This window comes from Trachemys scripta, chromosome 9 (assembly GCF_013100865.1).
Source record: "Trachemys scripta elegans isolate TJP31775 chromosome 9, CAS_Tse_1.0, whole genome shotgun sequence".
In the NCBI taxonomy this organism is placed as follows: Eukaryota; Metazoa; Chordata; order Testudines; family Emydidae; genus Trachemys; species Trachemys scripta.
The window spans coordinates 87,214,347-87,240,735 of NC_048306.1; the positions used below are offsets into that span (position 1 = coordinate 87,214,347).

The 26,389-nt window shown below is 42.6% G+C and overlaps 1 protein-coding gene across 2 annotated transcripts in view; it reads left to right on the plus strand.

The window, feature by feature from the left end:
* LOC117883080 (multiple epidermal growth factor-like domains protein 6) overlaps nucleotides 1–25,204 on the plus strand; it is a 266,421-nt gene extending 241,217 nt beyond the window's left edge. The window contains exons 26-38 of one of the 2 annotated variants that reach the window (XM_034782047.1): nucleotides 1,035–1,163; nucleotides 1,251–1,379; nucleotides 2,837–2,965; nucleotides 3,849–3,977; nucleotides 5,229–5,333; nucleotides 11,610–11,738; nucleotides 14,086–14,211; nucleotides 14,999–15,127; nucleotides 16,502–16,630; nucleotides 17,046–17,174; nucleotides 18,497–18,625; nucleotides 23,051–23,179; nucleotides 24,170–25,204. In XM_034782047.1, the coding sequence (XP_034637938.1) occupies nucleotides 1,035–1,163; nucleotides 1,251–1,379; nucleotides 2,837–2,965; nucleotides 3,849–3,977; nucleotides 5,229–5,333; nucleotides 11,610–11,738; nucleotides 14,086–14,211; nucleotides 14,999–15,127; nucleotides 16,502–16,630; nucleotides 17,046–17,174; nucleotides 18,497–18,625; nucleotides 23,051–23,179; nucleotides 24,170–24,249 (1,601 nt within the window). In that variant the 3' untranslated portion in view covers nucleotides 24,250–25,204. Of the gene's footprint in view, nucleotides 1–1,034; nucleotides 1,164–1,250; nucleotides 1,380–2,836; nucleotides 2,966–3,848; nucleotides 3,978–5,228; nucleotides 5,361–11,609; nucleotides 11,739–14,085; nucleotides 14,212–14,998; nucleotides 15,128–16,501; nucleotides 16,631–17,045; nucleotides 17,175–18,496; nucleotides 18,626–23,050; nucleotides 23,180–24,169 lie in introns of both variants that reach the window. The other variant, XM_034782046.1, reaches the window with a different exon arrangement.
* The last annotated feature ends 1,185 nt before the right edge of the window (nucleotides 25,205–26,389 follow it).

Genomic DNA, 26,389 nt, shown 5'->3' on the forward strand with positions numbered 1-26,389 from the left:
ATGGGGTCTAAATTAGCTGTTACCACTCAAGAAAGAGATCTTGGAGTCATTGTGGATAGTTCTCTGAAAACATCCACTCAATGTGCAGTGGGAGTCAAAAAAGCAAATTGAATGTTGGGAATCGTTAAGAAAAGGATAGATAATAAGACAGAAAATATCATATTGCCTCTATAAATCCATGGTACGCCCACATCTTGTGTGTGCAGATGTGGTCATCCCATCTCAAAAAAGATATATTGGAACTGGAAAAGGTTCAGAAAAAGGCTACAAAAATTATTAAGGAAATGGAACGGCTTCCGTATGAGGAAAGATTAATAAGACTGGGACTTTTCAGCTTGGAAAAGAGATGACTAAAGGGGATATGATTGTCTATAAAACCATGTCTGGTGTGGAGAAAGTAAATAAGGAAGTGTTATTTACTCCTCATAGCATAAGAACTAGGGTCACCAAATGAAATTAATAGGCAGCAGGTTTGAAACAAAGAAAAGGAAGTATTTCTTCACACAACGCACCATCAACCTGTGGAACTATCAAATTTCTCCAAATTAAGAGAAATAAATTGTGTTCTGGCCATCCTTGTTAAGACAGTAACCACTATATATGGTAGTTTAATTACTACTTATTCGCCAATTGCCTGAAATGAAATTGTAGCCTTTTTGATCTAGTTAAACACTGGCATTAAATGTCAAAGCTTCCTTGTGAAATAACCTGTATCAAATAGAACTCTTTGCCAGAGGATGTTGTGAAGCCCAAGACTCTAACAGGGTTAAAAAAAGAACTAGATAAATTCATGGAGGATACGTCTATTAACGGCTATTAGCCAGGATGGGGAGGGATGGTGTCTCTAGCCTCTGTTTGCCAGAAGCTGGGAATGGGCAACAGGAAATGGATCACTTGATGATTACTGTTCTGTTCATTCCCTCTGGGGCACCTGGCATTGGCCACTGCCAGAAGAGAGGATACTGGGCTAGATGGACTTTTGGTCTGACCAAATATGGCAATTCTTACGTTCTTATGTTAAATTTTGTTTACAGCCTGTCCTTCTGGTTTATATGGCATGAACTGTTTACAGCACTGCATCTGTCGCAATCAGGCGGTGTGTGATCATGTAAGTGGACAATGCATTTGTCCCAAAGGCTGGACTGGTATAGCCTGTGAACTTGGTGAGTTCCGTCATGTTCTCCATTTGCTTTGGCTGGACCTTTCATTCACTTATGATTCTGATAAAATTCTGCCCTGATTGATTTCAGAGTGTGAGGATGGGAAGTATGGAGAGAGCTGTGAGGAGAACTGTAGCTGTGGCAATGGTGGAATTTGTGACCGACATTCAGGGAAATGCAACTGCCACCCAGGATGGATCGGGGACCAGTGCAATGTTGGTAGGAAGGCTAATTTCTTTTATTTGACTGATTGTAAAGCTCAATTCTATAATAGGCATCTTATTAATTAATGTTGCCTGTATTTTTATTAATCATTCGATTGCTGTGGCTGCCCATTTCAACTCTCAAGGGTCTCTCTTTCACTTGCATTGACTCCTCTGTCTGGAACTTTCGTTCTTTCTCCCTCCACGACATTGAGTCACTTTCTGTCCTTCAATTTGATCTTAATACTTTTCATTCTGCAGAGCACTAGCGCTAGCTAGTGGCTAGAAAGGAAGGCTGGTACAGTGATTAGGGTGCTAGCTTGGGATTGGGAGCTCTGGGTTCAGTTCCCTGTTCTGCCACCGATTCCCTGTATGACCTTGAGCAAGTCACTTAATCACTCTGCTCAAAAAAAAAAAAATGGGGCACTTCCCTATTTCACAGGGGTGATATGACAAGAAATATATTAAAGCCTGAGAGGTGCTCAGATCTATAATAATGGGGGCCATATAAGTCCCTTAGAAAGACAGAATTTAGGACTAAGTATCCAGAAACTTGGGATCTATTTCAAGTTCTGCCACTAACTTGCTTTATGATCTTGGGCAAGTCACAAGTGGACTGTTTTTTCTAGAAGTGCCGAGAATCCCCAAGTTTCATTTGTTAGTGGGAATCAGGAATCTTTGAAATTCTGACCTTTCCCTTCCTCATGCCTCAGTTTCCCATTAGCAACCTTGTAAAGTCCTTTGAGATGATATGCACAACTTACTATCATTATTAACACAATATGTTGTTGTTCAGTGTGTAGTGTACTCAGGGCCGGCTCTGGCTTTTTTGCCACCCTAGGCAAAAAAGCCGCCGGCCGCCCCCCTCCCTCCGGAGCCGGAGTCCCGGGGGGAGGGCGACGAGCCCCAGCAGGGGCTCCGCTCTCCCCCCGGCCGGGGGGAGGGCGGCCGGAGCCCTGGCGGGGGCTCCGCTCTCCCCCTGGCGGCCAGAGCGCAGGGGGCAGGGCGGCGAGAGGGCGGCGAGCCCCAGCCAGGCGGGGAGGGCGGCCAGAGCGCCGGGGGGAGGGCGGCGAGCCCAGACGTGGCCCCGCGCTCCCCGGGGGCCAGAGCGCCGTGCCGCCCCCCTCCAGGTGCCGCCCCAAGCACAAGCTTGGTGGGTTGGTGCCTGGAGCCGGCCCTGAGTGTACTGCCATCACTATACAATCCATTGTGATCTGTAGGATTCCAGATTACTGCCACTTTGCAAACTTTCCTGTGCATGACCATTAGCATTCTGGACTGAATATAACAATTTCAAATATGCTAAATATACTCTCTTCAGATTATAAATTCAGTGCCTGTATCATCTATTCATCATCCCAAGCTGTCCAAGAAGATAAATATTGGCTTATTTGTCAGTGTCTGATGGCTTTCACATCAGCTTTCTGTAGATCAGAAGGAACCATTATTCTGCTTATCTAATTTTCCTCTCAGCCTGTCCCTCTGGATTCTTTGGAGAGCAGTGTGAGGGACGGTGTGACTGTGAGCACAGCTCTTCCTGCCACCATCAGAGTGGAGTGTGTCACTGTGAAAAAGGATGGCGAGGAAAACGATGCGACAAACGTGAGTTTCTGCTGAGAGTACAACCAAGACATCTACCTAGTACTGTGCCTGCTCCATTAAGGCCCTGATCCTGCAATAACATCATTAAGCCCTGGCATGATCTCACTGAAATCAATGGGAGTTGAGGGCACTCAGAATTAAGCCTTAAGAAGTGCTTTTAGTAGACTTTCTCCTTCTCCACAGGTCAAACTGGAGTTGCCCATTAGCAGATTGTCTTCATGATGATGATCAACATTGTGTCCCTTCAGTTTCTTTCATGTCCATTGCTGTCAGTCTCTAGGCCTTTCACACCCATACCTTTCATGACACATGCAGTTTTTCATTAAAATAAAAATAAAATTTTAAATGTCACATTGAAGAATTTCTCTAGTGTCCCCAGAAAAGAGAAAATGACAAAATTCTGACACCAGGTGCTATAAAGCCCAAGATTTTATCTTGCAGAAGCAAGACGTATTCAAAGTATAATTAAGACCCGACATGGTGACTTTATATTTTTACTTGTCGTTCTTGATGACAACATGACATGAAGTTTTCTTCTGTGCAGCATAATGATTAAAGGGAAAGATCATGGGTGAAATTCTGGCCCCCTTGAAGTCAATGGGATTCTTGTAATTGATTTCAAAGGGCCAGAATTTCACTGATTGTGACTTGGAATTCATCTCCTACCTCTAGAACTAATGTAACATTTGAACAACAGAAATAAACAGGCATTAATGTTCTCCCGGGGAGGTAGTGTTCTTGGAAGCAGCGGTATTCTTCATATATATTTGCTGGTTAGAGCATGAAATCATGGACTTCCATTGCAGTCAAGGGCCGAACGTGGCCTTTAGATTCTAAGCCCTTCTGCAATCTGTTCTAATGAAAATTGGTTTGGTTATTCCAGCTTGCTTGCCTGGCTACTATGGCAATTACTGCACCAAGCGTTGCAACTGCCCTTTGGGTATCCCTTGTTACCATGTGAATGGAGAGTGTGGCTGCCCTCAAGGATTCACTGGCTATGGCTGTGAAAAAAGTAAGTTGTTCTAAAAGCATGTGACTAATTGCCCCTTGAAAAAAATCTACAGGGGATTGATTCATTTATTAAATAACTGAACAGCTGATTTAATCAACCTCTGAAGGAGTAAGGACTGCTAGAACACTGCATTAATAAAAGTGGACTAGAGCTTGAAAGCTGAATATAGATTTTCTGCTTGCAGATTGCAAGAGCAAGCCGGGGGACAAAATTCAGCAAAGCTGGCACAGGGAAATGTCCAGTCCACCTGAGGATTCTGTCCCTCCAGAGGGCAGGCAGTATTCCCACCTCTGCCTTCCATTGGTGTTCTGTGGGAGAACAGCTTCTGTTCTTGGCTGCCGGAGCACCAGAAAATTATATTTTTATTATCATCATTATTTATTCTTGTCAGTGGCAAGAACCACATCCATTCTGGGGTTATCTTTAAAGACAAACTAGATTTACTTTGTGCTCCAAGCTCCTATTGCTTTTCCTTAATGCAAAATTTCAGAAACCTATCTGAACATAAATTTTACTATTAAAAAGATCTGATTATTGGAATTTTAATGAGCTCCCGATCTGATCTGTAAGACTGTAAGCTTTTGGGGCAGGGACTGCCCATTTCTTGTGTGTGTATACAGTTTGTAGCACAATGGGATGTTAACCCCTATCAGTGGCATTAGGTGCTAAGTAATAAAAATAATGATAAATAACTATAACAACCACCACAGCTTTATTCAAGTTGCTTTTGCTGTACCAATTTATATCACCTGAGAATTTGGCCTGATATTTCTACGAAGGTGCTCAGATAGTGTGGTGCACACCAATATAAGAACCTAGATCTAAACAGTCAGAAAAATGTAGGCAGCATGGCTGACAAGTGACAAAATGCAACATGTACAAACGTTTGTGCTAAAGCAACCTTGAAAGTTAAAACTATTTACACAAGGGAAAATGTCTTTATCCATACACGTGGTCCCTCATGAGTTATACTGTTATTTTAGTCGATTTTACCTGACATCACACTATGATTTTCTTTAGTGACAAGAAAATTGCAGCTGGCCCTTGGCAGTTGGGCATAAATTGACTGAACAAAACAAAATCAAACAGCGAAGTAATCCCCAAGTAAATTTAATAAAACCAGAGTCCCAGAGGGCAGCATAGTTCTGTAGGCAGTGGTTTTATTTAATAAATTTTAGCCTGCTCTTTGTTTGAGTGCTATATTTACCAAGACAAATTTAATTCATTGGTTTACATTTCCTCTTCCCTCAGCTTGTCCACCAGGCACATATGGTAAGAACTGTAACCAACTATGTCAGTGCTCTGCAGAGAATGAGGAATGTCACCCAGCGACAGGCAAATGCACCTGCCTACCAGGTTATTATGGAATCCACTGTGACCTTAGTATGTATAATTCTTGTTTCATTCCAATTTTTTTTTAAAGTAGGTGATGGGATACCTAATCCTTTGGGGCCAGATTCTGACACTGCTACTCATATTTAGTAATACCTGCAGCCCGGAAGGTATAAAGTCCTTCTCACTGAGAGTAAGAGGAGTCAAATTTGACCCTTAATTATTGTAAGGCTTTTTTTTTTTTCCCCCTGGGATCAGGAGTTTTTTCTAGAGACAAATGTTTCACAATTTTCTGAAGTCATTTTTACTCCAGACCCCTCAGTGAAATGTGACAGGAACACACATCCACCTCTAACCTGCAGCAACACGTGTATTGTGTAGCTCTCGCCTCTCAAAATACCAAAGCCAGAGTGCTTCCCGAAAGCTCTGAGTGCTAAACTAAGGACAAATGGTTATTATAAAACAGGCTGCAATTGGCAATAAATCTAAAGTGATTCATAAAGTCAGTTAAGTTGCACTGCCTTCTGAGGAACAATCAAATTAAACAGATTGTTATGGATTGGAAAAGGGTGACTAGTTTAAAAGACAAAATGCCAATTCGCTGAGCATTCCATCATAAAAAAATATATTCCCAGACCCACATGTCTCAGACTGATATTTTAGACAACAGTAAAGTAGCTGGTGGAGGAATGTGATGACTGATGGGAAACATGCACTGAAGTGACTAAAAAGGAGACAGTTAATCACTTTTTAGTTACAGCTTTAATTTTGTTTTTACTCTTCATGGTGTGTAATGTCCTCTTATAAAAAGGAAAATAAAGCATCTTCATTCTTCAAGCTCAGGTCTTTCTCTCTTTGGAAAACTTTTTTTCCCCCCTTTCTCTCCGTTTCTTCGGAATCCTGCATGGCTCCTTTTGGTTTGCTTCCCTTTTTGGCAGCAGTTTCAATGCTGATGTCAGCAGCCACGTGTGCAAGTCCAGGAACAGTTAAACACTGTGCTTCACTAGTAGAGTAGAAACAGACTAGGGGAGCTCATACTATCATAATGTTATCACGGGTTATATTTAAAAAGCAATAGAAATGCTGTGTCTGATTCTCCCCCTATGTACATCAGTTGTACACCAGTGTAACGCCACTGTCTTTTGATCCAAACCAGTGAAAATGGGATCAGACTCAGGCCCTTGAAATCTGAAGTACATCTCCCAGCAGATTAATAAATGTTCAGATAAAGTAACATTTTGGGCCTTAGTTACTCACCCGTGTCTTTTTAAATAAATTGATATATAGCATAATACGCAAGATCATAGTATCTTAGCTTTTATTAGTCATTATATAGATGCACAAGGACCAAACATAGGCAAACTCCCATTAATTTCAGTGGAGCTTCCCAGAGTAAAAAACGAGTAAGAACCTCTGGACCAGGCCTTGGAATAAGAAAATTAGGGCAGTAAAAGTTACACCATTGCCATGATTTAAGGGAAGAAGTTACAGGGTAAAATCCTGGCCTCGCTGAAGTTGATGAGAGCTTTGGCATTGACTTCAGTAGGTCCAGGACTTCATCCAAAGTGTATAAGGCTTGTGCCTTTCTGGTGCTGAGTGCCCTCAAAGGAACTGAAGTTGCACAATATCTTGCAGAGCAGATTTTCAATGAATAGATCTTGTTTTGTTTAATTTTCTGGGATATATGGATTCCTACAGAAAAAGTGACTGTATTGCATCTCAATTTTGCTTGTTTTATACCCTTGCTCAGTAGCTTTCACCAATCAGTGGCAAATTGGTGAATTTGTAGGAGTATAACCAGATTATTTTAAAGCTAGTGTATGTTTAGTTGTGGGGATCAATGCTGCAAGAGAACTAGGGCCTGATTCTGATCTAATACCATCTTTGCACGGGGATAGCACCATTACTTTGGTAGAAATACTCCTTCTTCAAACTGGGGTAGCTGAGAAGAGAATCAGGCCTATTCTATCCCATGCTGAAGAAGCTTTCAGTATGCTACTGAAACTGGGCTCAGTGTAGGAAGCCGCTCCCAAAGAAGTCAAGTTGGCCTTAGTCCAGTCAACATGTGGTTGGAGACTGCTGGAAACAGTTTCTGGCAACAACTGCTATACTTATAATACTGTGAAAAAAGGTTCAAGAAAATATCCATAAAAGGTGTAGCTGGCTGGGAAACTGAGGTTCCAGCAGCCAAGAGCAATTGGACTTCTATGTTCTTAAGTTTGGAGTAGAGAATTGAAATAGTCTTTTGTCAAGGTACAGAGGAAGCAGATAAACTAGCAATACGAATCCCATCCGTTAGCCGTAACTCTGTGGATGGGCAAATTTGCCTGAATATGGTAAAATTAGAAAAAAACAAATGGCTCTAGTGGTTAGAAAAAACACACTACCACTCTGTGTTGTTTACAGATGTATTTGAGCCTGGTGAACTTTCAGCCAGGAAGACCAACTTCATCAGCTCCAACTAGTAATGACCAACCTTAAAGCTGTAGGTAATGGGACACTTCAAGGATATGTCTGTACTGCATCTGGAAACAAGCCACCCAGCTCGGGTCCACAGAGTTGTATCAGTGGGGCTCGTGCAAGCACACTAAAAGTAGCTGTGTAGTTCCATATTGGTATCAACTGGGAGGTGGGCGGGCTGACCCGCCCACTTCTAAAGGCCCCTCCCCCAGCCTAGCGGGAGGGACTACTGGACCCAGGAACCAAGTAATCTCTGGGGACAACTAATGAAAAAACAGGTAGTGAAGTGATGGTTAAAGGTTCAAAATCAGGGTACCGGATGGGGACACCGAGCAGAGAAGCTCCTCAAAGGTGGCAAAGGAGCCAGCAGATGCTGCCCAGTGGAACTCTGCCCGGAGACGTGAGACCAGGGAGGTACGGAAATAGGCCCCACAGTCGCAGAGCACCCCCTCGTCCAACATTCTCTCCCTGGTATTGTAGATGGTAAGCTTGGCTAAAGCCAGGAGGAGGTTGACGAGGAGGTCTCGCGACTTAGTGGGGCCATGGATAGGGTGTGCATAAATGAACAGGTGTGGGAAAAAGTGCAGCCAGAACCTCAACAAGAGGTTCTGGAGGAGCCGGAGCAGGGGCTGCAACCTGGCGCACTCGAGGTAGGCATGCGCCAGGGTCTCCCTCACGCCGCAGAATGGGCAGGCCTCGGGAATAGGGGTGAACCGCACCAGGTACATGCCCGTGCTCACGGCTCCGTGAAGGAGCCGCCAACCAATGTCCCGGCGGGCCTTGGGACTAAGGTAGAATAAAGGCTGGCTGTGTAGTTGTTACAGTTTGGGCCTAGGCTTGGGACCCTGAGTTCCAGCCCGACCCACATCTACACGGCTAGTGCAAGGCCTGTTAGCACAAGTCAGTGGGCTCGGGCTGAGATGCTAACTCTCAGATGCAACGTAGACATCCTCAAAAGATGCAATTAATATTGGTAAGGAAAGCCCTGGAATATACTGTTGGTACAAAATAATCTAGGAACATGAATTCTGGATTAACTCGGGATTTAGGATTAGAATAAAGAATTTAGCTCATGGCGAAACTAACCCAAGCCAGAAGGAATCGATCAGAAAATGATTTAGAAATCTGGCTGCTGTTCTTGCAGTTCTCAGTAAAGCATAACTCTGATGTACAGGAAACTGTTAAATTAGAAAATGTCTTTATTAGATAACTGGTGGTTATAAACTAAACTTCTTTGTGGATTCATAGCCTACTTAAATGTCAGGATTCTGTGTAAATTGCCCCGGCTGTCTGCATATAAGCCTCCTGGAAAGTAGTAACAGATGAGAACTACTTGTTGATAATTATGTTGAATGTTGAAGCAGATGTGTTTGCACTGCTTGTGTTGCTCCCTGTTGAACTGAAATAAATAAGAAGTTAAAAGGATAAGTAAATTGGGAAGGGAAGAATTACATGTATTACTGGAACCACTTCCAGTCATGGAAGAAACCTTGTGAGCCTGAACTGAGAAACAATTCTGAAACCTCTGCCAGAGAGAAAAAAATGTAGTTGGGTGAGTGAAGCAGAATAAAAAGGAAAAAAAGCCAAATAAAGACCAAAGGGAAGTAAGGAAGGTTAAAAAGAAACTCACTGAAAAAGAGGTTAAATGAAATCATCATACTGAGGATGTCTTCTTGACACTGTTTCTTAGTGGATATTAAAAGAACATTATAGGGGTCTCTCTCTGACACCAGGAATTTATATTTCACTGTGTACATGAAGTTACAAAATTTGTTCTGTAAAATCTGCAGTATGTGTGTGGGTTTGTGTTATCATACCCAAGTAGGGAGAGATGTTGATTTAACTCTCAGATTTGGTCTTCCAGTGGATAGGGGGAAGTGATGTCAATGTATTTAGTAAAAAGAATCCATGGAACAAAAGAGTATCTATATTCTGTAAATACATATGTCCGTTTAGTACAGTTAACCTGGTATCCTTGGGTAATAGCCAATGTTATTTTTAAAAGACATCCCAATTGCATTCGCTCTGTTCTGAGATGCTGTATAGAACAGTTCAGAGGAGATAAGGATTTCTTCTCCATCCACACAAATCATGATTTTATACACTGAAGAAAGAGAGTGAATTATTAACATTCATAAATTCCTAAAGTACAAAGTATGCAGAGACATGTTGCTAGAAATTGGCCACATATATACTCCAGTGGGGATTTCCGATATGGCCACAGGCTTTCCTTTTCTTCAGTGGGAGAAAGTGAATGTCATTTCCAGCAACGAGTGTCAGTGTGAATTGTCTTGGTAAATGGTTTGCCTTATAAAGGGCTGTACTGCCATCCTGAGCACAACTGACATAGAAAGGCGCTCACACTTCTGATGATCTAGAAATTGCTACCATACACTGGGGACAAGAGGGCACACTCTGCACCTGCAGAGGCCAACAGTTTCAGAACTGGTGTAAGGAATGAGCACCAGAGGGCTGTTGCTAGCAGCAGGGCTTAGCTCCTAGAATCGTGCGATTACAGCAGAATCTGAGCTTTCACCTAAGTAAGTTTCTAGTCTTCACCGTTGTGGAGAAAAGTTTGAAAACATGACCTGAGTGTATCTGATGCCTGAGCCTGCAGACAGCCCGAAACAGCTTTGAGAGGGGGGAATTGCCCCATGCATCTCAATGGGATATTAACTCCAAAGACCCACTGCTCTGAGGGGACCTGCCAACACCACCCCTGCAGAGAACTCGGGGGAAGAGTGCAGTAGGCCCAGCCCTCTCACCCAAGAGGTACACCCTTGCTTCCACCACTCTATCCACGGGCAGAGGGCATCACATAGCTGTCTCTGCAGCTCCCAAGGGGTGTGGGGGGGGCTAGCTGGCAAGGAAAAGGGGATTCTATGCCACTTCCTCTGATTCTCTCCAAGTGGTGCATTGGGACCAGTGTGGGGCCCCATTATCATGGTGTGCCTAGAGTACTGGGTTGCCTTAGTCCAGCCCTGAACATTAGGAAAATTTATTTAATTCACTGATGCGTCAATAAACATTAGATTCTTGATTCTCCCCCACAAGTTTTATATGAGTGTAATTTCACAGGAGTTCCTCCTGATTGATAGTGGGGTAAATGAGATCAGAATCAGGCCTTAGCACTGGAGCCTTGAAATAGGGTACAAGAATCAGCTGTGTTTTGGGGATATGGCTTTGTCTATTACCATTGAATGTATCAGGGAAATAGGGAAACATAAAATGTCAATATCTATCTAGATAAAGGCAAATTTGGAGAGAATGGATATCTGCTTAGCATTGTCCATAATAAACTGCTCTTCAAAAAGAAGAAATCTGAAGCAAGGTACATGTATACAATGCCACCTGAAAAGCCTATTCATAGCTACGTCAGACAAATTATTCATGGACAGCTTATCCTTATATATGGATGGCTCTGGTGCTCCAGCCAAGGCCACTTCATTTGGGTTATTATAGGATAAGGTCTCCCTTTAAGAAAAAGAATTCCCAGTTTTGCATTTGTATGTGTAACTCATGAGTCTATGGAAGTCCCCCACATCCTCTTCTCTGAAACACTTGCACAGTCTTCCATTCAGAGGCCAGGATTACAGCTCATGGTACAGTGAAAAATGCAGTTTGGAGAAAACCAACATAGGTTAGAGTCACTTTCTGCTGCTTAAATTAAAAAAAAATGCCTGCATGCTAGGATTGGTGTTTTATAAGAACAAATAATTAGACTAGAAATAGAGATTGAAAACAAAATTTAGGTTTAAGGTAACAAAGTGAGCTTGCTATGAAACTGTATGGTCACACAAGTAGTATTTCCTAATTGCTTTTTTTCTTGTTTTAAAACAGAATGTCCACAAGGTACCTATGGTCCATACTGCCAAAAGGCATGTAAATGCTTTAATGGAGGCCACTGTGATATTGTGACAGGAACCTGTGATTGTCCTCCTGGCTTCATTGGCGCTGACTGTAGTAAAAGTAAGAGTTCACTAAAATCAAAGGGGTAATTTAAATCTACCGTATATACTCATTCATAAGCCAAATTTTTTTAGTAAAAAAGGGAAGCACCAGAGACGGGGGTCGGCTTATGAACAAGTATAGAGAGGGAGAGGTTGGACCCAGCCCCTCCCCCCAACAGAGGCAGCAAGGAGAGGTAGCACAGCCAGAAGGAAAGAGGCAGGGCCAGAGTCTCTCCGCTTCTGGCCATGCTGCTCTCCTCCCCCTGGCTGCAGCTCCGGGGCTGGCAGGCTGCAGCCGTGCCGCTCAGCCCCGCCCCCCAGAACATGCTGTGGCCACGCCACCGTAGCACGCTGTGGCTGTGCCACCTAGCCCAGCCCGCTGGAACATGCTGCAGCCGTGCTGCCCGGTCTGGCCCACTAGAGCAAGCTGCTGCCACGCTGCCCACCCTGCTGGAGCAGCTCCAGCCAGGTCAGAGACATCCTCCCCTGGCCCTCCCCAGCTAAGGTGGGATGGGATGGGATAGGAAGAGTGTGGGGGTCCCGAAGGGATGGTATGGAGAGAGTGTGGGAGTCCCGGGCTAGGGATGGGATCATGTGGAGGGTGGTCACAGGGGTTATTCCCCTGACTCCCAGCTTCTCCCCCCCAAAAAATTTCCCCACCAGTTGCTGTCCCGGCCCGTCAGGGTAAGCAGCTGGCATGCCGGGACACTTTGTTTACTTAGGTTTACCTCGGTGCGTGCGAACGCTCGAGGTAAACAAACTATCTCAGCCCATCAGCGGCTTATTCTGATGGCCCGGGAACCAAAGTTTGCTGACCCCTGAATTATAGGGTCGGCTTATGAACGGGTTATAAAAATTTTTCCATTTTTACTTATTTATCTTGGGGGGGTCGGCTTATAAACGAACCAGCTTATGATCGAGTATATACATATATACTGCCAAGAGAGCAAAATAAGCATTAATTGAAAATAGTGAAGATAATTGTAGTTTATTAGTATATAAACAACAGGCAGATCCTTCACTCAATAGCAAATCAAGATTCCAGCTTTGTGAAAAATTCTCTTTCAATGCATTTTCTCTTCCTTATGAGTGTGTGAAGCAGACACGATTGTCCCAGGGTTGCAGCCTCTGTGTCCAGTCACTTCTTGAGCAAGGTCAAAATGGGAGAGGAGCTCAGACTCCTCCTTTTTTGCCCCAAATCTGCTTTTTGAGGTACTCACCCACATAGGATAGGGATGGGTTTTTTTAGTCTTTTATCATTCTTCTGTGTGAGTTCATTCGAGAGTATAGTCATTGTCTGGTTTCATCCACATAGCTGTTCTTGGGGCATTAGATGTTCTGGATGAGGTATACCACATGTTGTGATAAGCATGTGTAGACCCCTGGATCTTGAAAGGTTGTGGAGGGTATTTATCACTGTAGCAATAGAGATGTTTGGAGGTTTAGAATCTGTTTTTCTGGGAGGGACCAGTGCCACTTTGAGTTGGTGTGGCCTGGTCTGTGAGGAGCTTACTTCTGATGATGAGCTTGATGAGACTGGAGGGTCATTGAAAGGCAAGAAGAGGGGGTTGGGGAAAGATGTCTTCAGGATGGGGTCCCCATCAAGTATGAGTTCCAGTGTGGGGTGGTAGATGACAACTAAGGGTGTGCAGATGGTGGGTTTCCCCCCCTGTATGGAAGCAGGTTTTCTCAGGCTTCATGTGGATTAGCACTTACAGAAAAAGTTTGTTTGAAGCCAGTGAGCCTACTCATGTGACTAAATACTCATGTGGATGAGAAAGAGCTTCACATTCTGGCCCTTGAAGTTTTGCACTGGCACCCTCATAATAGCTGAGTAACTAGAAGGTAATTATGTCTTCAGAAAATCCCACCTAACAGTAGCAATCTAGTTTACCATTCATAATTTATGGCTCTAATGCTAATCAAAAATTACTGTCTTGTTCGCTTTTTCAATTACTTTTTGCAGTTCACTATAACTTTTTTAAAAAACTTAACACTTCACTGTATTTTTGATAATCTAAACTGTTGCTGATCAATAAAGGAAACATCAGTGGTACGGGAATGAGGAAATCTTTACTTGAAAATGGGACCACCATTTAATACTCTCGGTTCCATTTTCATTTTCATCGTTTTCACAGTAATGTTTGGTAGAAGATTCCTAACGTCAAGTAAAATTTCAGAGGAAAGAAGTAAGCAAATACTTATGCACTTTTCTTTTTGTAAAAGTGATTTCTTCAGTTTCAAAACCAAGTGGAATGCAGCTCAGAGGAGTCTACTTGATTAAAAGGAGGGGCCTTGCGTTAAAAAAAGAAATGCAGGTCTGGACAGCTGGCATGTTTAATGAGAAAAGTTAATGTTTCCTCTAGTTTGTCCTGTAAGCCGCTATGGGAAGGACTGCATCCTGCTGTGCTCCTGTGGTAAAGGGCAGTGTGACCCAGTGACTGGCAAGTGCTACTGTCCACCTGGCCAAATTGGACCCAGTTGTCAGCAAGGTAAAAGAACGAGATCCAAGGGCACTCTGTCAATCTAGACACTTCCTTGCAACAGCCAGAAAAAGAAGTATCTCAGCCCCACAAATGTAAATAAATTGCCATTGTTTATGCCTCTAGGAATTCATTCTGTTAGCAATCGCTGTATTTCCTTATCTCTCTGGAGCAAAGTGTAACCCAGTGTAAGCTGGTGGGCTGAGTCTGCAGCTGCTCCAAACTGTGCAGCTCCAGTTTCTTTGCTCTTTGTTCTGTATTAATATAGAAATATTCAAAATAACTCAAAGCAACTCAAAGTCACGCTACCCTCAGCATCTCATCTAATAATCATGTTTATTATGGTAGTGACTAAGGACGAACCAAGAAAGAGGCCCCATTTTGCTAGGCACTGTACAGAGTAATGGACAGTCCCTGCCCCAAAGAGTGTATAACCTAAATAGACAAGACAGACACAGGCAGACACCAGGTGGGGGATGGGGTGAACACACAAGAATGAAGACTGCAATGGCAGCTAATGTCATGTTCATTCTACAATAATTATTTTGGGGCAAGGGGATGGTTAGTTAGGAGGGGATATGCTAAATGGAAAGAAAAGTGAAGGGAGGAACAGGACAGTGGAGAAGAGGGTAAGCACAGCACAGGGCAGAGATGTTCACATATCTCCAAAGGCCAAAGTGCCCTGTTACACCAAGTATGTGTCATGTACGGTAAAGAGAACCTTCTGCATTCATCGTTTCCTTCTGTTGCATTCATCTTTGAGGCTAATTTTTTTAACAACTTTAATTTGCTGTAGTGTGTCCCCAGGGAAGCTACGGCCCCAGCTGCCAGCTAACGTGTATCTGTAAGAATGGTGGTATCTGTGACCCTGTGAATGGGTCTTGTTCCTGTGGACTTGGCTGGACAGGAAGTTATTGTGAGAAAGGTAGTATCTTCTTTCTCTCTTTTGACTCAACAAAGAAGAGGTCAGCAGCAGTATCAGTTTTTATAATGTACTGCCACTGGCATTGTCCAGTAATGTAGGCAACACTTTTGGAAGTAAGACTATGAGTTCTATTATTAGATGGGCCTTCTCAGTAATTTGCCAGGATTACTAGCAGCCTCATGTTTTGATCCTAACAACTAAACTACTCTATAGGAAATTGAATTGTGAGCTGTGTGTTAGTGAGCTCTCCAAATCTAGGTATGAAAAAGCCCTGCAGGCTGCACTAGCAGGAATGAACCAATCCTCAGATAGTGAGGGCAGGTTCCGATTAATCATAGTGACTTAGCAGGTACATACATCATTGTTGTGGACATTTATGTCCCTAACGCAGTTGAACAAACACTGGACCAGATCCTCAGCTTGTGTAAATCAGTGTAGCTTCCTGACTTTGAGGGACTTAGGCCAACTTACACCAGCTATCCAAGTATATGTACATATTTTTCCAAAGATAACCCTCCGTGCAGCTTACTCCAGTGATTTAGATACTACAGTGATGAGAGCTACCTAAGATAGAAAATCTTGTTTAGTAGATGCCCCCACCCACAGACCTCTGAAATGGATAGTCATGCTGATTTGTGCATACCCATAGCAATGACAGCTAGATATGGATTTGGTGAGAAATGGAAGCAAGGAGTTTCCATATATACCTACTTATTGTGTCTTGCTCCAGAAACTCTAGAATGTCCTGGCAACGGAGGAGGTACACTTCTGCAAGAAGGTTGATGATATTGATACATGATCACTTTTGCTATCAACAATTTGTGAAGTGTTTTAGTTCGCTATGGTAGTTACCTAATTATGCAAGCGTGTGAAACAGAGTTTTTTCCATTTCCATTAGAAATTACTTAATAATTAATGACATCCATATATGTTACAACATAAACTGAGAAAACTTTCTTTATTTTATGCTTTACATTTAACGGTAAGAAAATATTGATGTAGGTACAAAAATTACTGAGATGATGCCATTTGATGTGTATTCTGAGAACATGCAATTATACTTTTTTTCTGTCAGCATAAACCATATGGAAAGACAAATTCACAAATGGGAATTGTGGAAAGAAAGTGGCTTTTCAGTATTGCATAAACATCCAGATAGTGAAAAATATTTCTCTCACAAATTTGTTAAGTTGTTCCCAGTTATGCGGAAATTTAGCAAACCCAAAAAGCAGATACATTTCACACCAGTGAGGCGGAAATTCACAACAAATAGTCTCAGCGCTATAAAATCTTTTCTGACTAGTATTATTTCCTTACGTGTCTTTCCAGTGTGAAGTGTGGATAAATAAAACTTTTTGTTCTTTCTGTTAACAGAATGTGCCCTGGGTAAATATGGTTCTGATTGCCACTTAAACTGCTCTTGTCAGAACAATGGATCTTGTGACAGGTTTACTGGTTGCTGCCAATGTCCAGAAGGTTACTACGGTCACTCTTGTGAGCACAGTAAGTAGACAACCCTCTCAGAGAAAGAAGGCCTCAACCTTGCATCAGGGGTTCGTGTTAGTGGATCCTAATGCAAGGGACAGAGTAGCTCTATATTCCAGAGCAGTCATATGCACTTTTTAGTGTTTCAGTTAAAAATTGTCTCTCTTTGTGGCCCTGATTCAGCTACTTAAGAATGTGCATAATTTCAAGCATGGAATCTCATTGAAGTCAATGGGACTACTCACAAGTTTAAAGCCACACACATGCTCAAGTCCCTTGCAGAATGAGTGGGGCCCATGTAATAATTATTATTGTTAACTCTCTTCTTGCAGACATAGCGGGAAACTCTCAGACTTACAAGATGGTGTATTATTTTTCTGCATCTACTTTTGTCCTGTTGCCAAAATAACATTTGTAACCTTTCATTTCCCAGCCTGCCCTGCTGGATTTTATGGTCTAAACTGCATTCGCTCTTGTGATTGTAAAAATGGAGCTACTTGCAATCCGGTGACTGGACAGTGCATTTGTCCTGCAGGTTATGAAGGTGTCCAGTGTGAAAAAGGTTGTGTAAACTTTTTTATGTAATTTGGGCCTGGGCACCGTATGTGTTCTGTCTTCTTGCTTCTGTATTTTTATTTATTTTTAGACACTATGGAATCTTATCATGAACCATTTCACTGTTAATTGTTCTATCAAAAATATCTGGATCAATGACCTTGTCCACAATCACACCGTACTTGTCATGCCCTAACATTCGTCATTTTTGAAAGGATGTTTCCCAAAGGAAAAACTATGACATTCTATCAGATATTCAGATCATTAAAAAGCAAATGAAATGTAGCTATTTCCATACTGCATTCACATCTAGTCCATTATTCTCTCTCCAATAGTGGTTAGTAACATCTGCTTCAGAGGAAAGCGCAAGAAAACCTGCAGGAGGCAGTTACGGAATAATCTATCCATAGGAAAAAATTCTTTGTGACCCTTATTAGAGCTTGGATTATGCCCTGAAATGCTAAACTCTTGGGTTGTTTACTCATATCTCTGGATATTCTTATGTCCTATATAAATGTCTAATCCTGTTCTGAATAAGGCTAAGCACTTGGTCTCATTGATGAGATGAGTTCCACAGGTTAATTTCATAAAACAAATTGCTTCTATTAGTTTAAGTTTGCCACTAACATTTCAAATAAGAAATATCAACTAGACCAGTGTTTCCCAAACTTGGGACGCCACTTGTGTAGGGAAATCCCCTGGCAGGCCGGGCCGGTTTGTTTACCTGCCGCGTCCGCAGGTTCAGCCGATCGCGGCTCCCATTGGCCGCAGTTCGCTGCTCCAGGCCAATGGGAGCTGCGGGAAGCAGCAGCCAGTATGTCCCTCGGCCCACGCCACTTCCAGCAACTCCCATTGGCCTGGAGCAGCGAACTGCAGCCAGTGGGAGCCGCGATCAGCCGGACCTATGGACGGGGCAGGTAAACAAACTGTCCCAGACCGCCAGGGGCTTTCCCTGCACAAGCAGCGTCCCAAATTTGGGAAACACTGAACTAGACTAAGTCGGTATTCTTACCTCTCATGTTGAAAGTTACATAATATTTCTCTGATGGTCATTTGATTAAAAATCAAATGAAGTACTTAACTGCTACAGTGCTCGGGCATATTACAAATACCTACAATAGATTGAAATAGATTTAGCCTGCATAAAAAGAAAGCATGCAAGTATTAAAGCTCTTCCATCTGTAAGTCTTTCATTAAAGTGTGGCAGTTCACACTAGATTCACTTTAGAGCTCATGAGCTCTAGGAGATATGCATGAAAGAGTCTGCCAAAATAACATGTTTTTTGCTATTGGTGTGTACAGCACATACAAAAGTGTTCTTTTTGTTAGGCTGTAATGTCGGAAGATTTGGAGACAAATGTCAGCATCAGTGTGACTGTGAAGGAGTAGCCTCATGTGAACCTGTAACTGGAAGGTGCCTTTGCCCACCTGGAAGGACTGGAGACAAATGCAACATTGGTAAGATCATGAAACACCCTTCCAGGGCTGGTTTACACAAGACTTTTGTACCTCTACACGGACTTAGAAATTTACCAGTACAACCCCCTTGTGTGGGTGCAGTTATGCAGGATTGCTATCAGGATGGCTAATTCAAGTTATTCACTGTGGGAATAAGCTATGCCAATATAAGAACCTTTATAAGGAGGTGGTACCACTTTTAACTATATCAATTTCTAAACCAATATAGTTATAGTGGTAGAAAACTGTGTGTGGACCATCCCTAAAATGTTATTCCTCATCTATTTTACAATAGCACACTACTGATGGGTACACTGAGAAACTCACAAACAGCAACTGTGCAGAGTTAGGGAGGACTCTTGCAGGGGGCTGCAAACTGGACTTTGGAGATATTTCTGCTTGCTTTTGCACTCAGACTTGTGGGCAGAGCTTGGCAAACCAAGGCCAAAGCCGTGTCAAGGATCTATGATTCCACCCCCATGTGGAAACACTGACCATAGTCCCCAGAGAGCAATAACACAGGAGTTATAGCCGCTACTGCTGCCTCTGGGCTGCAGAAGTTGTGTTAGGGTATGACTACACTGCAATTAAAAGCCCACAGCTGGCCCTTGGGAGCTGACTGGGGCTAAGGAGCTGTAGATGTTCGGGCCTGGGCTTTAATACCCTGCGAGGTGGAAGGGTCCCAGAGCTTGGGCTGCAGCGTGAGCTTCAGCATCTATACCACAATTAAATAACCCATTAGCCTGAGCCCCATGAGACCAAGTCATCTGGCATGGGCCAGCCCCAGGGGTCTAATTCCAGTGTAGACATACTTTTAGAGGTCCCGATCCATGTAAAATCCCCAGCACACAGCAGGCCCTTGGACTGTGTGCTAGGTAACTGATTTGCTCAGCAAGGTAGAATTCTGCCCTATGTATCAAGATTATAAAAGAGGGGGAGAAAATTCTAGCTTTTTCTTTGCAACCGCTGAGTCCTAATGAAATTGTGGTAGTTGTGAGAGGGCATGGATGGCAGCTAAAATCCTCATGTCGGATTCTGATCTCAGTCACACTGGCAGAAATCCGGAGTAACTGTACTGAAGTAAATGGAATTAAACTTGAGAGCGGAATCAGGTGAAAGGTAAAAAATGATAAAGTAAACATGCTGGGTCACTACTAATATTTTAAGATCTCAGTTGGAGCTATGATTTTCCTGAACACCAGAACCACTTTTCAAGGTTCCTTTTGTTCTGGGAAATGCATGAAGCAGTTAAAAATGGAGCACATTATCAATGAAAAGGAGAGGTTAAATAATTGCTGGAAACTTATAAGTTGGTGCAACCCAAAAGCTAAAAAAGAAAATGACTTGCTTCCCCTGCTGCACTGTCGTGTGGTCAAAAATCCATCTCCAGACCCTGTGGTCTGAATGGAGAGTTGAACCACACAATGCAGTGAGTAAGGCTGCATGAATCCAAAGATCTTGCCAGTGACTTTAGGCAGAAATGAAACACCAGGGGGAAGCTTAGCGTTGAAAATGTGAGCAAAGTTTCTGCTTCTTGCAAAGAAAGGGAGGGATTTTTATTTTCTTAAACCTGCTAGCCACAACCCCCATCCATGAAAAGCAGTTATGGAGCACGTTTTATTTGCGTTTTTATTTTCAATTAGGCTCCGTTCATCTGTGATATAACTGTGAGCAGCTGTGACTATGCAGAAGCTATAAAGATAAAAGGCCTGATTTTAATTTGAACTCTGGTAAGGCACCCATTAAACAGCCAAAATGTTAATTAAAAAAAAAGAGAGAATATAACAGGCTTTTATGGGGCCTCTTTTTTCTGGTAAATTAACATTGCAGACTTTCAAACAGATGTCTTAAATACACTATGTTGTTATCATGAAAATGTGGTATAACATAAATAAAAATCAGGTCCAGAGGTGTTCAGGAGACCCTGTCTCATAACATTTCCTAATTGAAAAAAACAAGCTTCTGAGACCAAGTGAAGAATTCCCCCACACGTGGGTTAGTAGCTGAAACGGCAATTGGAAACATTTTTATTTACAATAATGGTTGGTGCAGTGAAAGGGAAAAGATTCTTTATAATTACAATGAGTTCTTTTTTGGGGGGAAGGGTTGTTATTTACAATGTATCCCAGCCTGCTGCTACATTTTCCTCCAGGCATGTATCCCAAGTGCATAAACGGCTTTGAAAAGTTGTGATGAAAACTAGGCACAAAACCTATTTACTCATCTCTTGCAGTGGAGATAGATTATAATGAAAAAGGATAATGATGTTTTACTAGCCTGGGGTGAATAGGTAAATAGAATTTTGCAAGATGCGCATAAAATCTACCACATCCCCAGCACTTCTAGTTCCAGCACCCTTGTCTCCCTGTAGTATCCAGCCCATCACTGGATACTCACAGAAATTATCAAGTTTGCTGTCCCCAAGAGAGCTATGTGGACAACGCTTGGCTGGTACAACTCAGGTCCTTTATAACATCACAGCACTGAGATACAGTTATCGTGAAAACAGTCAGAAGTTTATTACCAGAAATAAAGATTTAAGAGATACTAAATAGGGATAATAGAAAGAGAAACAAAAAGTATAGAACACTTCTTAGAATCTAAAGTTATCTTTAACAGATTAAAATCCCTAGTCTAAAGCACTTTCTAACCTAAAGTGACTCCCCACATCACCAGCCAAAATGGATGAGATCCACCTTTAATGAATGCAAAATGCACAGTTCTTTTTGCTGCCTCAGTGATGGATAACAAGATTTCCTTTTGCTTGTCCTTATGTTTCCCAGAACTCATTGTTTTGTGCCCCCTGATTGCCTTCATGTGTTGGTGTTGTCTCCATATCCAAAACAGGCTTCCATTGTGTTGGCTTTAGTGCTTAATCTACATAAGAACCTAGGCAAATAGGTGAATATACAACCCTTTGCCTGGCAAAACCTGTTTGTCAATCCAGCCTACGGCACAGTATCTAAAATATATTTTCAGTACATAAGTACAACTCCTTAAATATCATCTGTACTTGTAGCAATGATTTTGAGGAGCAGTATGACATAAGCTTTTATGAGGCACCTCACATGACCCTTTTTGGATAAATACTATGAAAGCAGTGTGGAGGTGTAGTGAGTTTGTCAGGCCTGATAGAAGTTGCTCTTACAGAACAGTGAACCATTTGCCAGTTGGCATTGAGAGGTTCTTGGGGTCATAAAGGGTGATATGAAATAATTTTCAGTTTGAATCTGCCTGTCTTGGTTTATGTGAAGATTACATAGTGCCATGCATAGAGAGCCAAGAATTGCACTGGATAATTGTGGAAGCCAGTAAGAATCTGTAAAATGACAATAGCCTGCTTGAAGAAATCTCCAACTCCTTTTCAGTGGGTTAGTTCAGGGGGCATAAGTTTGTCACCATCCACTCTCATACCCGCTACAGTTCTCATACTGGGAACTTCTTTAAGACTTTCTGACCACAAGTGGGCTGGACCAGTGAGGCAGGACCAGGTATTGGATGACACACATAGGCTGCAAGGCTCTCCAAAATGTGGGTTCTTTTCTTATTTTTTAGCAAGTCTGGGTCTCTAATTGTTTTCATGGTATAAATGGGAAGTAGGATAGATGAGCAGTGGAGGTGTGTACCAAGATCCAAGGCAATTAATCATACAGGATAATAAATCAGTCCTCCTCCTTTCTTTGTTTTCTACAGATGAGTATTTACCTTAGGCAAAAGAGAGGTCAGCTTTTTAACCCAACAAAAACCTTCAGCTAGAGTGACCAGATGTCCAAATTTTATAGGGACAGTCCTGATATTTGGGGCTTTTTCTTCTATAGGCACCTATTACCCACCACCCCGTCCCGATTTTTCACACTTGCTATCTGGTTACCCTACCTTCAGCCATTTGAAATGGGCAAATAACAATAGCTAGTGATATTTTCCCATTCCAGAGCTGACCCCAGCAAATCTTTACCACATCACACCCAGAGCACAAATGGAGATCACAAATGAAATTTCGATTTTCAGTTGAGCCATTCAGTTTTTTCCAGTGAAAAAGCCAGGAATTTTCATGATCTCTTGGGGAGAAAAATCCCCAGTTTCAGACTATGAGAGACATTTCCCCCAGAAACTCTGATATTGGCTCAAAGTTAATCTGCCTTGTTTTCCAGGGGTTTTCTACACCATTCCCCATCTTCTACCAAGTTCAGGGCCTATGTCTTATATCAAAGTTCTCTAATGGATTGTGACACACGGTTCTAATGGGGTTCCTGAGAAGAAGTCTTGTTCTCCTCTCCTTACCCATATCCTCCCCCTCTCCTCTTTTCTGCTCCTTCCTTTCCTTTCAGACCCTCTTCTCTACTCAAAATGCTTAGCTGAGTCAGAGACACTAAGCAGTTTTAAATCTGTGCAGTAAACATTTGCTGAAATGTTTTGCCCTTCCAGAATGCAGGTCAGACCAGTACGGCCCCAGCTGCTCTCTGAGATGCCAGTGTGCCAACAGATCCCAGTGTCATCCTCACAATGGGAGCTGCATGTGTCCTGCCAAGTGGATGGGGCCAACCTGTGAAGAAGGTAACATAGGAAAGAGATGGTAGCTCTTCTTAATAGAACATTTCAAAGAGTGTCTGCTTATCTTGGGAAAGGATGCAATTGAAAGACCGGATTCGTCACTATTTGGGTTCCACAGGATTGTGCCGGTGGAACGTGGAGCTTGAGCCCCTGGCAGCAGAAAGTCCACCTGGAAGGGGTTGTAATGTTTAAGCTGCCCATGATAGCCACTCTGCTAGAAGCTGTTGCAGCCATCAAAGTAGATAGGAACATTCCAGGAGGAGGCGAGGATTGACCAACTGAGAGATGCACTTATTCAGAATGTCGGGGTTGGGGGAGGGCACTGAAGTCCTAGATGCAACCTAAAGCTAGTTTCCCTCAGCAGAGGGGGAAGGTAGCACAGCTGAATGCCTACCACACATAATACTGTAAATGCCTCCCACTGCACAGCTGTACCTCTCCCCTCCCGCCCCGGTGCATGCCTAAAATTTGTTAAACTCACAGCCTCAGGAAAGTGAAGAAGGAAGTTAATGATCAATGTATATCTCCCATACACTCGCAGTTCAACGATGTACCTACCTATTGTTAATTACGAGATACCAAGCTGAAATGCTATTGATGGCCAGATGGGCAGCTGAGACCTTGGAAAATAGAGAGCCTCTCTGCTTTGTGAGAGTATTAAAAAACCCGTGGCACTCTTTCCTAGGGTCCTTAGTTTAAATTACCCCTCTCCTCTGTTGTGCAGTGCTGACAGTTCATTAATGTCACCATACAATTCTGCATTTAGTTTGGGAAACACTTTAGGATCCATCGGTATGAAAGATCTAAATTCAAGTGGCCTTTGCCATTATTCTTGAGGCCATTCTCTCTGCCCGTAACCTAGGAAACAAGCATCACCTAGTCCTCTGCTTGCTGATGGAGGCTGGATTATCAAAATGTTTATTTAGTAATATATATTAAATCTCATACAGTTGCATTATATGGCCCCCAAACTATTTCTACTTAATTCTCTAGGAGGCCCTCCAAAACTTCCTTCATATGAAGAACAAACTCAGGAAAGAGGGAATGCTTTTTCAAGATCTCTACGACAATAATTCTTGGACTAATAAATGAATTGTTTTATAGGCACAGACAGTATTTAAACTTGGGTACAAGAACTGCTTGAATTCAGTTTGAACTGTGCTGAAATATTCACACTTTTTCATGGAAGACAACAGTGGCCAATAAGTAGTTTGGATCCCTTTTTAAAACTTCTAACCTGTTTCATTTATTTGTTATTAACCTCCTACTTCTAAATTCATCCACTCTGGATATTCTTTCAGATTGCTGTTGTCACGTATTGTTTGAATTACATGTGGGGGGAAATATTTTTAGCAAACTGATACTTCAAGACTATCATGATAAAAAACGTAATATACACATTTACAATGAGCCACATTAAATACCAGGGGCTTTCTAAACCCAGCTGGCAACAGGACTGGTGATAATACCTATTTGAACTCGGAGATCTCAAGCTTAGATCTGGTTTATGTAAAAGAGTCTATCTGCCAGAGGACAGAATAGAATCTGTGTGGGTTTTCTTCATGCGCTATCCAGTAGATTCAGTTTCGCTGGTTTGTCAGAGTTGAACTATTCAGTGGCTCTCAAAGACACAGCCCCTTTTCATTTCAGAAGAAAGCTATATCTTTCGTGGATGGTGTGGGAAGCAGGCAGAGATGTCTGATTATTGGTGATTTTAAGATGAATTATATCTCCTTTTAAACGAGACATTGTAATGTGCTTGTACTACCCAGTTTGGTGAAGTAAGACTTTAAATTCTGAGAATTTAAAATGGTTCTGACTTTGTTCAATGTTATCTGTTGGTCACTTTGTAAAACAAAGTGATCATGATTACTGAAAATATAGTTAATACTATTTTTGTCCATTTTACAGGTTATCCTTTTAATATAGGACTAAGTAGCTGTAAAAATACAATGTTCTACATCAGTGGTTCCCAAACTTGTTACGCCACTTGTCCAGGGAAACTCCTGGCGGGCCTGGCCGGTTTGTGTACCTGCCGCGTCCGCAAGTTCGGCCGATCGCAGCTCCCAGTGGCCGCGGTTCGCTGCTCCAGGCCAATAGGAGCTGCTGGAAGCGGCAGCCAGGGATTCCAGCAGCCCCCATTGGCCCACTGCCACTTCCAGCAGCGAACCGCGGCCACTGAGAGCCGCGATCAGCCGAACCTGCGGACGTGGCAAGTACACAAACCGGCCGGGCCCGCCAGTGGCTTTTCCTGCACAAGCGGCGGAACAAGTTTGGGAACCACTGTTCTACATTTTTAGTGTCCTGACCCTCATGGGATGAAAGATTTAATGGCACCAATTTGAACCATTGTTCTGATGGCTTAGAAGTTATAAGCCTGTTCATAGCAACCTCTCAGTCTGACTGGGTAAAAAAGTGGAACTTACTCAAAAGTGGCACAGAATGTAGCGAAAGGTTCCATATGTTGCTGCTTCAGCTCTCTTTCACACATCATGACAAACTAATGGCGACACGGCTGGAAAAGGCCATGGTTTTCCTTTTAAAAGGTTCATAGTTGCAATTATGATAGTCTCTGATTTCTGCAGTCAGACACTGTCCAGATAAAGCATCCCAAGCTTCACCTGAGGTCTTGAACCATTCTAGATAGTCATTAGCTGCCCAGTCAGTAGCAGGTTGCTATTGCTTACCTGGGACTTGAACTCCAGCTGTGATCTGTTGAAAGCAATTAGAGGTTTGGTTGGCATTTGTTAGGCATAATGAAAGTATGACTATTGTTGTCCATCACTACGCTGTTATTGAAAGTAATTCCAAACATTCCTGTGACTATAACAGAATTAATTAACCAACGGTGCTTTGAGCCAGAAAGACACAGGACCTAATTTTGATCTCACACCGGTTCTACTTGATCTCACACCAGTTTACATCAATGTAAACTGGGAATAACTCCACTCATGTCCATTGTGTGGACATGAGTGGAGTTATTCCCAGTTTACATTGATGTAAATGAGGGCAGAAGCAGCGGTGGCCTGGAGTTAACCAGAAACAAACAACTCTCAGTGGGCCTAGACTAGCTGCTACTGTCATTTTAAGTCTCCTTTTTAAAGACATACTGTCCTGATTCTCACCTTACAGTGGTGTAATTCAGGAGTAACTCCATTAAAGTGAATGGAGTTTATACCAGGCTCAAACTGTGAGAGAGGAGAATCCGATGCC